Below are 15,386 nucleotides of genomic sequence, written 5' to 3' on the forward strand. Positions count from 1 at the left end.
TGGATCCTCACATGGCAAAAGAACTCTGAACTTAGACTGGATGATGTGGAGTCTGAGCCCCAGGACTGTCACTAATGTACTGAAAAACCTTGTATAAGGTACATGTACTGCCTGGACCTTTGTTTTCTATAAGGAGATTGATTCTGATGATTAAATATTAAAAGTTCATCCAATCTAACATTCTGGTAGATGACCACACTCATCCAAAAAGCTATTTAAAGTGCCATGAGGTTACTTAAAAAAAAGAGAGAGAGAGAAAGAGAGAGAGACAAGAGAGATAATCTGCTAATCTGTTTTTTACGTATACAGATTAGCCAGACCAAACCTAGAAATCGAAAATGATTCAGGCAGCATGGACATGCTTTCCTCAGCTGGGAGAACCTCTCACCTCAGGCTTCTTGAAGGAGCTTTCAAGAACATTCTAAAGCCCCTCCTGGGAAAAGAAAATAATTTTCCTCATGACCCTGGACTGACAAAGCATTCATTCGAATATGCTCTAGCAGACAGTACTGCATTTTCATCCCCCAAATATCGGCAGAAGAGTGACTTTTCAACAAGCACTGCCTTAGGGAAAAATACTTGTCATGTTTTAGTTTTCTATCACCTGCCTCACCTGAAGGAATGATGGCTTGTTTTATGCTAGAACTGCACACAACTGAGGTAAAGTGCTCCATTTGTGAGCCAAGAAGATACTTGTGTTATAAAGTCAAGTTTAAGTACCATCTTTCAACCTTAAGAATTTATTCAGCATCACATTTTTCTCCAGACCAGATTTTGTTAATTGTAAAGTATTTCCCTTCTTTTATCTTCCAAATGATCCCCCAAAGTGGACATTTGGAGGTAAAATACACTCCTACCTTAATAACCATAAATAACATGTAAGAATAAAGCACCTAAGCACATAGGACTTCTGACAGCCGGCAGAGAGTTTACTAGAAGGTTTTATGTTCTGACACAAAGTGCTGAGATTCCTCAGAGGTCTGAGAACCCGTAACTTGGGAAAGAGCTCCTGAGAAGCCCCAACTAATGCCAGACAACCGCAGGTGAGACGAACAAATACAAAAAGGGCTGATCAGGTGGGCAACAATGTCCACAAATACTAGACCACAGCATTTGAAAATTGAAGAAAGGAAATGGGTTGAAAACTAAAATAGACCTACTTTACACTGTGTAGAGCTCAGCTAGGGAAAACTAAACTTTACGTTCTGATGACAGTCAGTACTCCCTTTTAGTAATGACATACGAACAAAATCATAATCATGAGCATCTACTTTCTGCGAGAAGCTTTGGTCACCATCACGGTGCTTCCAAGGAAGTGCATGGGCTGAGCAGAAAGCAGAAAGGTGTAATTTTAATATTCAATAATTCTAGATACAAATATGAAGGGAAAATATGCCGTTTCAATTTTTTTCAAAGTTAGAACAAAAATACGTTTGAGGACATTTTTTCAAATATTTTATTTATTTATTTGACAGACAGAGATCACAAGCAGGCAGAGAGGCAGGCAGAGAGAGAGGGGGAAGCAGGCTCCCTGCTGAGCAGAGAGCCTGATGCGGGGCTTGATTCCAGGACCCTGAGACCATGACCTGAGCCAAAGGCAGAGGTTTTAACCCACTAAGCCACCCAGGTGCCCCTGAGGACATTTTCAATTTGTTAACAACCACTCTTTCAATAGCTTTATTTAGCAGAAATAGTAATGCGAAAAGAAGATAGTACACAGTAATGAAAATTTTCAGTGAAGATTAACCCACCCTTATGGAGAATATACCATGGTGACTTTAGAGGTTCATCAATAAATGTCTCATTGGTTTTTAAAGTGAGATTAAAATACTTAACAATAATATATATATGTGTGTGTGTGTGTGTGTGTGTGTGTGTATACACACATATGTATATGTGTGTGTATGTATAAATATATATATGTCAGACCATATTTTACACACACACGTCTTATATTATATATATGATATAATATATCTATCTAGATCATGTCAGAAATTAGGACTTAAATCGATAGGGCAACTGAATGCAATGAACCCTGAATCACAGGAGACAGCTTTGTTTACCATGACCTGAAACTGAAGACACAGCAATTACAATAGTGACCATCAAGATAAAAAAAAAAAAGAAAATCAGAAACATATGAAACATCCATATCTCATCCTATCTCTATAAAACATCATTAGGTATTATTACTACTACTACTACCACTATTTCTGCTACAACGAATAATCTTTTTGAGTCCTTCACTGTGTCTTTCCTAGTCTTCAGGTTCCACTTATTCATTTAATCCTCATGAGCTAGGTGGCATTATTATCCCATGTTTTATACATATTTTATAGATGAGGAAACTGAAGCTCTTCAAGATTAAGGAACTTGCCCAAGGTAGTAAGTGACAGAGCCCAAAAGAAAAACCAGTCAATCTGGCTCAAGAATCTGCGTTCTTACAGTATCTTCCATTCTGACTGCATGCAAATTTGAGTCACTCAAATTTCTGCCTTCAATTTTCAGCTAAAAATGACATATATCTTAAAAAAAAAAAAAAACAACTCAACAACCAGTTTTCCATATTAAAGACAGGTTATAAAACTAACCATTCTTATAATAACTGTAATTGCAAAGATGAGAGACCCAGCTTCTTGGAACTGCCACCGGAAACTCAGTGCAGATGAGATCATGTCCCTCTGAAGCTTGAAGCCCTTGAGCAGGTCCCTACTTTCTTAGAATAAAAATCCCAAATCTTTAAAGTGGTCAGTGCCACACTATTTGAAACTCTCTTTTTTACTCACTAAAGAACCAGTAAATAGGCACTCTTCCAGTTTTTCGAAGGCAGGCTCCTTTGGTGCACAGCATTCACAAAGGCAGCCTGAATCCTAGCTCCCCTTGTAAAGGTTAGCTCAATGTCATCCTCCAGGAGGAGTCCTCTGCCCAGGTGGGTAGGTGTTCTCCTTTGTTTCACACAGTGATACTGCTCAAAGTTTCCCTTGGCATCACATAATTATAACTGACATGAATTATCTGTACAAATATATATTTTTAAATATTGGTCTTTTCTGCATGACCATAGACCTATGAGAGATTCTTTCTGGTTTAATTAGTACTGAGTCTCATGTCTGGAACAGAGTCTAAGGCAAAGTAGCTGCTTGGGAAATATTTATTGAAAGAATAAGTGCAAATCATTTCAAAATATGGGGCACCTGGGTGGCTCAGTGGGTTAAAGCCTCTGCCTTCTGTTCAGGTCATGATCTCAGGGTCCTGGGATTGAGCCCAGCATCGGGCTCTCTGCTCAGCAGGGAGCCTGCTTCCCCACACCCCCTGCCTCTCTGCCTACTTGTGATTTCTGTCTGTCAAATAAATAAATAAAATCCTTAAAAAATCACTTCAAAATGAAAATCATTTTCAGAAGATATCTATTTTTATTCTAACACAACTAAGTGTTGATTCTCAAGCTGAAGGAAGTCTGCCTTCAAGTCCAATTGATGTCTATCCATACTATTGCCAAATGAAAGTTAGGGTGCATCCCCAAATAATCTCTCTGACCTTTACTCTGTGCTTTGCTTTGTTTTGGTAGGTGAGAACTGTGCTTTTAGCTTCAGCTTTTATGGGAACTAGTAGCAGAATAGCCAGTCTTGTCACTCACAAAGCAATGAGTAATACTTGGTAGCTCACACCTAGCTAGGAAGTTTATTAATGAGCTTCTACTTCCTTAAAACAAACACATACACGTTTTTGTGCCAAGGCAGTATTTTTTACCTAATGGCCTAGAGTTTGTTTCTAATGCATCTAGGTTAGTAGTAAGAATCCAAATCTTTGTGGTCATATAATTATTCACTTCCTAGGGATGGTATTTGTGGCCAAATGCAGATTTTTTTTTTTTTTTTTTTTTTTTTTTAAAGAAACTACTCAGAAACAAGTGTAGAGGGAGACGTTAGTTTCTGGTGGATAGGCCACAAAATTTGTCCCTCCCTCTCTAATTTCCATGATTTTCTACCCAGTTAGTTAGAAGTCAGTTTAGAATAATGTCTTAATTAAGGGCTTACAATGTATGTTTTGAAGAACTCAGATTGCACTTTATCAGACTTACAAACCATTTCTTGCAAATGGTCTAAATTCATGACTTCATTTCACAGACTTTATAATACACACACAGAGGTTGAAACACCAGCCTTGATTTGCAAATAGAAAAGTAAAGCATGAAACAAGGAGCATACTACTTTTACTATTCTATATGTATTCAAATGAGAAACACTGTTTCATGAATTCTAATTTGCTTTTGCTTGTCAAGTTCTTTGCTGATTGCTACATTTTCCATTGTATCTGAGATTAAAGTTTTCAGTGATTTACTATGCTTTGTAATTAGACATGGTGACTTATGTAACATTGGAGTGTTCCTTTAAGCTGTCACTTTTCACTGCAAAACCAAACTGAAGTTTCCAGCTATGCAGAAGATATGTCTTACTTTGAAAATTTCAGACAGCCATCTATTCATTTCACTCTATTTATCCCATTATGAAAGTAACAATCAATCAGTTTAATAATTACAACAGCTCCTTGGTGTCTGACTTGAACACGAAAAAACAAACAAAAAACTAGGACACCATGTTTAAGACCAAAATGACTTAAAGATTTCTCAGACATCCTTTAATAATAGTAACACCATAGAAAATGAAATAGGTAAGTGTTTGCAAATCTTCAGACTTATCCACCCAGAGCAAACCACCCAAGTCTCTGGTGATGATCAAGAGACATGCAGAGGACAAAATGAATCAGTGTGGAAGCAAATAGATGCTTTTAAGAAGTGACTGCAAAGCCAGATAAAAAGTCTAATCTGGGTGGGTTTTTTTGTTTTGTTTTGTTTTTAATCAAACACATTCTCTGTCTCCTTGGTAATCAATTAAATGAAAGCAGCATACACTTTACACTGTTTACCTCTGTTAGAGTACCAGTCAGCTCTTACTCAGGAAACTTCCCTGTCCTTTAAAAACTTTCTTGCCACTTGAAGTATAATGGAAATAAATATCAAGGCTCATTAAAAAAAAAAAAAAAAAAAAAAAAAAAAGGAGAGAGAGACTGAGAAAGACTTATAAGATGTCAAGGAAAACCATGCCATTCTCCACATACAGGCAGAGACAAGGCTTGTACAATATACGCAATCACTTTGCTTTTTGCACAGGTCAGATACAAAGAGTCATTTCTGTAAAAAGTACATACAATATGCCATGCTTTTATCTGAAGATGCCCCTTCATGGAACAGCAACAGACACATGACTTCATCACCTCCAGGGACACCATTTGGTAGTCCTGGAGAGGATGCAGAGATAAATACCACACACCCCCTGCCCACCAAGGGTCTTCAGCCTAGAACTAGGGAAAAGGGATCTAATCCACTGGGAGAAAAATGAGGGATAAAGCAAGAAGTGCAAAAGAGTTCAGAAGAAGGAGGGGTTATTCTGAAGGTGTGTGTGTGTGTTGGTGGGGAGAACGGAGACATTTTTTAAGAGTGAAGTAGTCTCCCACAGGGCCTTAAAAACTGGAAACAATTTGACCTGAAGATAAATATCTGGAGGGTTGGCATTGAAGGATAGAAAGAAGCCAGGAAAAGTTCCTTCTCTGGAAACTTACTGTTGTGATTTTCAGCCTTTCAAGCACTTTGGGACTGGCTATTAAAATCATTTCCCACCCTAAGGCTTATTATGGGCTTTGGACTTCACCCAGTGTCACCATTTCTCTCTGTGTCTGTTTGTGGAGTCCTCAAGCTTCGTCTGGTGACAGTCTCAAACAGTCTATTTAAAAGTACTCAAGCCATTCCCAAAACATCTGATGTTGCCCGTTGAGAGGGTAATGGTTTTCCTTTTAATTCTGATTCCATCAATGGAGTGACACTAATCCAGACTGATTTGAGTAAACAGGGCATATTCTCCATTGTCTCTGTGATCTGAGAAAGAATAAACTTGAGAAAGCTCACTGCCTAGATTGGAAACGGCCCCTTTGGGTGTTTTTGCGCAGGCTTGAAAGGAAAAAGAAAACGCCTGTACAGAGTTCTTTCCAAGGCAAGCTGAGTTTGGGGGTGGTAATTCTCATCAGGGTATTATACTAAACTGCACCTATTAGTGGCTTTAGCACCAATAAGAAAGTAGAACTATTTCTTTTGTAGTGTTTCCAGAAGAGCTGACGAGAGTGTTTCATAAATTTCCGCCTCTGGCAACACACCACAGCTTGACTCAAAATTCCCTCTTTCAGCTTTTATAGGAAATCTTTTTTTTTTTTTTAAACCATTGAAGAAACACAGACAAGATGCAACTCAGATCACAGGTTCTCTTTTTGTTTTTGTTTCTTGTTTTTGTTTTGTTTTGTTTTTTTAATATATTTTATTTATTTATTTGACCAAGAGCTAAAGCAGGCAGAGAGAGAGGAGAAAGCAGGCTCCCTGCTAAGCAGAGCGCCCAATGCGGAGCTCGATCCCAGGACCCTGAAATCATGACCTGAGCAGGAGGCAGAGGCTTTAACCCACTGAGCCACCCAGGTGCCCCCGGATCACAGGTTTGCATGAGATATCAATTTACACTCTTCCTGCATCCACTAACATTCCAAAAATGTTTTATTGTTGCCAGATATTCCCTCACCTAGAACCAACGTGTGCTTTACCTTAGCACCAGTTACTGAATTAAACTGACAGGTAAATACTGCCTGGTGAAGCCGTCTTGCCTTCTACACGACAGCCTGATTTTACTTTGTCTTTGGAAAACAAACTTAGGCAGGGTGTATCGACTTAGTCATTATCAAATAAGAAATAAATTTAGAAATGAGAACTTCCCAAGAATTATTTTTCAGAAATAGGATAGGTGTGCTATATTATCAGACCAAGTCAGAAGATCGAATATGGGAAAATACAAAGTACTGTTTCCAAAAAGACTTTACAGGCATTTCATTTAACTACTTAGTTTTGCAAAGGAGGTTGCAAGCAATGTGGTAGTTTCTGGAACGTCACTGTTTTCCCGAATGTCTGCACAACCTCGAAAGCAGGACAATCCCTTTTCAATGTTGGAAATTTTCAAAATCCACTTGATGTTAGTGGAGGGTTAGGTTTGTAAGGAGGAGACAGGAATGAGATACAAGCTTGGACTTCCCCCTATTTAACAGAAAGGCCAATTTTTCCTGCCTGCCTCTTGACATTTAAATCAAGTCACTGAATTACCTCCCCCAAGAACCTACCCTTCCTTACCTACCCCTCTATTATCTCCTTCATTGCTCACATTTTCTTCCTGGGTGAGACGGAAGTAATGGAGGAGGGTATGGAAGGGAAGGATATTAATATGGGGGGAGACAGGTCTTCCCTCCCTATCTCCATTCAAGTCTTAAATGCAGATGTGTATCCTTGTACAAAATAAATTGAAAAATTTATGGCAAAGATTTTTTTCACTTGAGATATCAAAATCTTGATTTCTTGATTGTTGTTTTTTTGCTTAATGCAGGGGGGGGCAGGTGTTTGCTGCTTAAATGGGACATTCATATTTGGTTCTGGTCCATTATTTCTCAATTGGAATTCTTATCTTCAACAAATATCATACTTGGTATATTCTCTCACATTTAGCTCCAGGATTACTCTTGGCATTTAGAGCAGTGACCAGAGAAACAGTTTTCTCATCCTGGTTTTAAGATGACTATTTAATAAAGCTAATCATAATTAGATTTAAAAAATCAGTCTGGATTTTTGTTCTTTGCTTCAATAACATAAACATGTGATTACTGAGTCTATATAAGGGTGAGATACCTTATCTGTCTCTGTAGAGGTCTAAGGAAAGGGAACAGGGAAACCTCAATGTCACCCAGCCCCATCATTTGGGCTAATTTTGCTCCTTCCTTGCAGGATGATACTTGTCATGCCTATGGCATATAGACAGAGTTTTGAATCTCAAATTCTGAACATTGTCCATGCTCTCAAAATATGCATAGGTTCAAGTTCTTAGTAAGATAGACATCCCCACCATATTTTGTTGCTGTTTCTGTAACAGCTTCCCATTTTAACGTACATACTAAATACAGATGTGTTTAAATCAACATTCCATTTCCAAGTAAATATTTCATGCTCTTTCATCTGCTCCTGTGCAATTTTCCCCTGTATCTTTAGTAATTTTCTCGTCTACGCAGAATGACCTTTCTTCCCCACCTTGGCTAAAATCTGGTCCTCAGATGACGTGACATGTTACCTTCGTTATACACAGTTTGAACCCATTTCACTGTCTTTGAGTGTCTTTAGATTCTCCCACCACATTCTGTTTCCTCCTGCAGTTATTTGTAATACCTTCCGTGTGCCCTAGAGTTGTGAATTCTCAGACGTGAGTTCTGTTATGAATTCTCAGTTGTGAATTCTGCAGACCAGTGGCTGCAACTTATTCACGTCTGCTTTCCTTACAGTGCCTAGCCCTGTGACTACTTAATGAGCTCTCTCTAAATGTTGGGTTGTAAGGAAATGCTTCTTTCCTGGGGGAAATAATCTAAATGGCTTGGGGGTGGGATATCAAAACTACTGTATCTATTTACAACCAAATTTATACTACTTTTCCATTTTGGAGTGGAGGTTGGGAAAAACAATGAAATAAGGATGTCTTTATTTGTGGGGTAACCATATACTTTATCTTCTAAGTGGAACCCTTTTGAAAGTGAAAGTGGTTCTATTCATGATTACATTCAAATAGCAGGCATAAATTAGGAAAAACCAAAACCAATGGTTTCCAATTTATCCATGGAGACCATAGCTATTAAAGAAAACAACACACAAAGAATACATAAGTTATATAAGACTTTAGACACAATCTGCTGCTACCCTTCCAAAGGTTCCAGAGAAGTGGTGAATATTCCTGCAAAACAGATAGCCAATATGCAACATGGAGGAATGCATTTTTATACTGCTAGGTGGGCTGGAGCAAAGCCATTTATCCTTCCCAAATGTGCCCCAGCACAGCTCCCATTATACCACCACTCTGTTCAAAACCCTCCTATGGTTTATCACTGCCACAATATTAAATGTCACATGGCCCTCCATGGGCCACTCTGACACCTCAAACTTTATTTCCTAATTTTTTCATGCTTTTGATTCCATCTGGACTCTTTGACATTGCTGAGTATATCAGCATTCACCCCGACTCTGGGGCTCTCCTGATGCCTGTTTCTTCACCCAAAATCCTCTTTCCCTCTCATATTTTAAGGACTTAAGAAGTTCTTCTACCTGACCTTCCAAGTGCAGCTACCTCCTACTCATACAGACAGACTTTCTTGATCCTCCTGTTCTGAGGTACTCTCTTTCTCTTTGATCCTTTATATTGTCTTGCTCACACTTCTCATGTGACAATGAGGATCTTCCCTGACTATAACTGCATGTGTCCATTTCCTCTATGAACTGTAAACTTCTTGGTGTAACAACTGTTTCTTACTCACTTCATGTCCTACGCACCATCTTTTATATAACGGATGCTCAGTAAACACTGATTTGAAAAGAGTAAGTCATTCCTCTAACCTAAGTTTCTCCCCCATTTGATACTAGTATTCATGACTATTGACAACTTTCAACTTAATGAAAAGGCACCAGTGAAAATTATAAAATGTTGAGAGAGGTAGCACATTAATAAACTCCATTTTACTATTTTCTTTTTTTTTTTCATTTTACTATTTTCTTATGTCTCCCAATTGTGTTCTTAAGGGATTAAGAATTAAATTCATAGCTTCACTCTTGGATCTACTGCTCTACCTGACACTTCAATCCGTTTTCTTCCAGACCCCAAACCCATTGCTCTACTGTATGTTCTGCATTGGTAACTCAGTCCAGCAAATTGGCACTGAAAAATAATGTTCCATCAGTCATCTTTTTTTTTTTTTTTCATCATACATTCAAAAGAAAATTCTGAGTTCATTGGCCTTGAAAAACTTTCATCTTCAAAATAAGACTTTTATGGAAATAAGTTATTTTTCACAGGGGTATCTTTTGGTATCTGTGTTCATTCTTCCTTATTTATTGGCATAAACTAATTAAAAGAATAAATTAAGTTAATCAATGGGGGGAGTTTACTTTCAAAATACTGCTATGAAGAGAGGACTTTTACTTATACTCCTCTATCCCACAGGCTCAGGGCTCACCCAAAGTAATCATATGCACCTCAGAGAAAGTTCAGGAACATCTGTGGTGTCATATTTCTCATCTGTTTGTCCCATATCCTTCCTATAAATCTAAAATCTCCTAACCTCAGACTTATACTCCCTTAATACAAAGAATAAAGAATCCAAATTCCATATACACTCCTTGTCTAAGAAAATTTTAGTAACTTTGCACTCAGAAGAAGCATGTGGAATGATGAAAAAACAACCAATATTTTTTGGTTGCCATAGCTGACTAGACATTCATTCATATTTCTTAGTGTACGCTCCATACCACCGTTGAGGATCACTGCTCTTCTAAAAAACAAAACAAACCAAACATGCTTTTTCCTTATCTAGGTAAAGGATAAGTGATTTATTATCACCACCCATTTTTCCAATAGTAGCAAAAGAAAGTATGATCTGTGATCTGAGATCTAAGATCTCTTTCTCCCAGTCCCCTCTGGGCTTGAGGGCAACCAATTGTAAAAGAAGCAATTCCGTTGGAGACTGTAGCATGGAGTGAGGTGCACAGCCTGGCTGACAGCTAAGTTAAATCGGCAGTTTCTGCTTCTTCCCTACTCTGCTTTCACGTATGGTGCTAAACATCGCAGAAGCACAACATGGGAAAGCTTGAGATAAGGCATTTATTAACTATTAAGAGAAAGATCAGTCCCATAGGAAAAATGTCTTCTTTCAGGATAGGAAAGACTGTTTCCCTTGACCATGCAGGCCTACACGTCAATTAAACGGCAAGATCCTCAACTCCAAGATCTTGTACTGCCACCTTCAAATTACTCTTCTTGCTCTCAAGTAGGTTGGCACATCGGTTCTTTACGTAAACTTTTGCGGGGCATAATGGGGATTACAACAATGCTTTCCAGGATGCATCCTATCTCTCTTGATATGAAAGAGAAAAGGGTTACATTAAGTAAACGGGACTGACTTCTGCACCTATGGGCTCTCTTGACTACAGAAAGAGATCATTAACCTTGATTTGTAAAATGAGGTGTCTCAGTATATGAGCCTTGAAGGCCTGTTTAGTTCTAGAATACAGGAACCCAAGTACCGTTCCATCATCACACAGAAACCCGGATAGAGGTTTTAAATAAAAATGTCCTAAATGTCCCTCGAAGGAGGATTTGAGAGTCTCTGAGTGTCTACCTCCACCGTGTCTCCCACATGCATGAGCAAGCACAGATACACATGCACACAGAGCCCAACTTTTTGGCAAGAAAGTTGAACTAAAGCTTCATCTGTGAAGAACTTCCCTTCTTTTGAGTCCCTCTCTCAAAGTCTGAGACTAGTCCCAGAGGCCATGTCATTCCAAGCCTGGTACACTGGAATGGTGCCTGCTTGAGGCCTCTCTCCATTGTCACCCAAGGGGGGGTTCCTTCAGCCACGCCTGGTACATTCTGCCCATGTTCTCTGCCCTTCCGGACCTCTTCCTGTTCACTAACATCTTCCCCAAATCCAGCTCTGCTTAGAGGGAAAGAATTGGAAATGTGGGGAACAGGGAGTAGAGAAGGATCAGTGTTCTTCTATCATTTTTGAGTTAACCCGAAGAAGTTACTAAAAATTATCTGAAGTCAGGGATCGGGTTATAGTTTCAAAGTCATTTTTCCTCTCACAGGGAGTTACATATTTCTTTATTCTTAATCTGTCCATTTTTTTGACAACTTTTGTGTAATAATAGATCACCATTTCTATATGATGATTCCTAATGAACATTATCTCAGGAGGAATCCTAAAACGTTAACAACTTTTGCATTAAATTCCAGATTCTCCGGGCCATGCAGTCCCAGACATTTTACATAGTCAGATATAGAACGGCACTTTTACAGAGGACTAGATATTAAAGCGTTGACTCTATACAGCAAAGAGAGCCATTCTTAAGCAACAGGATGAAAATGAAGCTATAAAAATCACACATAAAACACACATTAGTGGAATGATATAAAATTCACCATGGTAATATCTAAAAAAGATGCAGGAAGGTAGAGAAATTCAGCCATATTTTTTCATAGATATCCTCCCCTACACATTAGCAGCATGCCAAGAGAAAATAGACAATTTGAGCACCTGACTATACACATTTATGTAAAGTTCTGAAAACTACAAAGCCATGGAAAGGTATCTTCTCTCATGGTAAGGGCGCTATACGCTCACATTCGACACGATTCTTCTGCCTCCATAAAAGGCAAGAATTCCTACCAGTTATCTTCTAAGCAAAACATTTATTCAGGTTTTCCCTTCATGAGAAATAACCCTTATTTTCCACTTTGCATCAACTTCCAACTTTTCTTATCGATATTTCTAAACCACCTTTCCTTTCTCCCCCTTCCTACTTAGGCATGAAGTCAGATCCCAGCCTGCTTATAAGTATAGGTGGGAAATAGCTCATGGACAAACACAAAGTCTGGTATGATATGATTGATAAACCATGTTGCTAGTGATTAAAACTGACCAACATAGGGTCACATAGAAATGAGATCATCTTTAAAGTCACCTCCATTTTTTTTTTTTTTTTAACCGTTTGGTAACATTTTAAGCTAACTTGCCATATTAATGCAGAACAAGAAACTCAAGTTTCTCCACTAAGTACAAGCATGCCTGCTTAAATGTTTTAAAGGAAAACAGGCACTTCCTTTTCCTTCTGTAGATAACTCGATATTTCCCCTGCTCTATTTACACAGTTCAGGTGTCTAGACAATAGCGCGGTCAATATGACAGCGCGGGCCCGGCTTTGTTGCCTTTCGCAGGACTCTTCCTTTCGCCGTGTGCACCTGAGTCCCATGCACTTTGTTTTGATTTTTAAGGAGCTCAGTTTGAGCACTCCACTCTACTTTTCCAAGCATTCGCCTGCAAGCATTTTCATCCGAAACACTGAACTCACGCTCACCACCCGCCTTCTCCCCCAACCTCGATCTGATTAGTGTCAACACAGCTGCCCTATTCTGAGGAATGTAAACTAATATTGTTGTTAGACCTCCCTCAACCTTAGGAAACTTCCTCAAAGCCTTGCAGTCTCTTCAGGAGTTTTGTTTCCGTATCCCTTTGCTCAGTGATTTAAGTCCCTGAGACAAATTTGAGGAGAGATCAGAGAGGCAAACCAATTCCTTACCTAAAATCCTATATGCTATGATACACACTGCCATGTACACATGTATAAATATTTAATAACGCATCGCCCCCAAATAACTTTGTCATTATACAGTGAAAGTCTTAAGTCAATCACCAGACAATAGGGACATTAGTAAAGTCCCCTGAGGATTTAGATGGGTCTCTGGATTGATAGAATTCAAAACGAAGATGGTTTAAAAAAAAAAAAAAAATCTCACCTGGATTATTTTGAAAAAGCTTCATTTGCTTTTAGGATGAAGTCTGGAGATAGAACTGAGAACTTAACTGAGTTAAGACACAGCCAACTAATTTGTCTTACTGGTACGTGAATACCCAACAGGAGTCATTTCCATGTATGTAGCAGAATGTGAGCTGCTCTCTCAGTCTGTTCTTACAAAAAGTGATTTTACAAACTCCTGAATATTGGGTTTCTTCAAATATATAACGTCACCCAGAAATTTTTCTCCTCCCTTTTCTCCTATTATTTCATCTCCTACTTAAAGGAAAAAAAAAAAAATCTTACAGTCACCACAGAAAACATGAACCAAGAAAAGGAGATTCCTACACACAATTTGCAAAAGCATTACATTGGGTGACCAAGAACCACAAATATGTAAACTTTTATTTAAAAAATAAAAATGAAAAAACATCTCTAAATGGAGTGCTAAAATCTAAAATCCTTACCTCACTAAATTGAGTCTGGGCATTGTTTTCCAGGTACAACATGTTAGCAGTAAGATTGATCAATGCCGCTGTCCTCTCTTCTGGCTCCAGGATTTTGCCAACCCCCCCACCCCCTCTGAGACCCTGACAACAGGAATCTACTAAGAAGATAACAGAACTCAGGTCCCTCTCTCTCTTTCTCTCTCTGTACATAATTTTAGGTTCCCTAATATATACCCAACTATAGGCATGAGGGGCGGGGCTCTTCTCTTTACCTGTCCAATCCATCAACTTCCACCTGGAGTCCTCCACTCCAATGGAGTGAGGCCTCTCCCATCTCATTAAGTAGTTAGAATTCCTTATCACCAATCTTTAAAAGAAAAAGAAAGAAAGGAAAAAAAAAAAAAAAAGGAGAGAGACTGGTAAAACTTTCCCTTGTCTCTTTCATAAGAAAGTGCTCTCTCCTAAAAACAAAACAAAATCTCCCCAAACAAACCTCAGACGTCCCACCACCAGGACTTAGAGAAGGCTTTTCAGAAGGTTATTTTACACTTTGCAACTGAAAAGTAAAACTTCAGGGAGAGCTTTTGGAAGCCCCCCCCCCTTTATTTAAACTAGATGTGGAGTTTTAAGAATGACTATGTAAAGTTAGTAATTTCTAACTAAATCCTAAATACTCAAACCTATTTCTAAATATTCAAATCATAGTTATATTTTCTCAATATAAAAATTAAAATCCACTGCTGGATAGCTGAAAAATTTTCAACTTATTCTCCACAGAGAAATGCCAGTGGTTAAACACAAATTTATGCCAATATCAGCCACTTGCTTTTTCAGGACATAGTCAATGATCAATTTAAACCACTGGTCCCGTTACCTTGCAAAAACAAATATCCATATTATGTACAGGAAATAGAAATTCTGGGAAAAGTGCCCATTTTTTTTAAGCCTTAAAAAAAAAAAAAGTACCGCTTCTTTCTATCATTATTTCTTGGGACATGAATCAATACAATAGCTTATCTATTTGAATATTTTCTTTACTTTATTATATCTGGTTTTCATTAATACCCAAAAGCATTATCTTTTTCTGTAAACAGTTAATAAATTATAAATAGAAAGAATAAATCTTTTTTTTTAAATTTTTTATTTATTCATGAGAGACAGAGAGAGAGACAGAGACAGAGAAGCATGCTCTCCAAGGAGCAGAAAGCCTGATAGAAAGAATAAATCTTAAAGTGTGAGAAACCAATTGCCTTTTGCCTTAAGACTATATTTACATAAACATAGAAGAACATTATTGTAGAATCTGGCCTTGGTTACCACAATTTAGTGAAGATGAAATGCACTCTCATGGTATGGTTTGATTCACTAAAATTCTCTTGCTACTGCTGAGTATTCTATGTAATTCACTTTAGAGCTCTATCAAAGTATCACTCCCCACCCCCACTTGGAAGGCCAAGTCCCTTTGTCCC

General features: G+C 38.2%; 1 protein-coding gene across 4 annotated transcripts in view; it reads right to left on the reverse strand.

Moving 5' to 3' along the window:
• TP63 (tumor protein p63) overlaps positions 1–15,386 on the reverse strand; it is a 223,561-nt gene that overhangs the window by 86,132 nt on the left and 122,043 nt on the right. Inside the window, exon 1 of one of the 4 annotated variants that reach the window (XM_059163148.1) lies at positions 13,936–14,097. The exons of the other annotated variants lie outside the window; for them this stretch is intronic. Coding sequence (XP_059019131.1) covers positions 13,936–13,977 — 42 coding nt within the window. The 5' untranslated portion in view covers positions 13,978–14,097. Of the gene's footprint in view, positions 1–13,935; positions 14,098–15,386 lie in introns of those variants that run through there. 4 annotated transcript variants of the gene reach the window in all.

Source organism: Mustela lutreola, chromosome 2, assembly GCF_030435805.1.
Source record: "Mustela lutreola isolate mMusLut2 chromosome 2, mMusLut2.pri, whole genome shotgun sequence".
NCBI lineage: Eukaryota > Metazoa > Chordata > Mammalia > Carnivora > Mustelidae > Mustela > Mustela lutreola.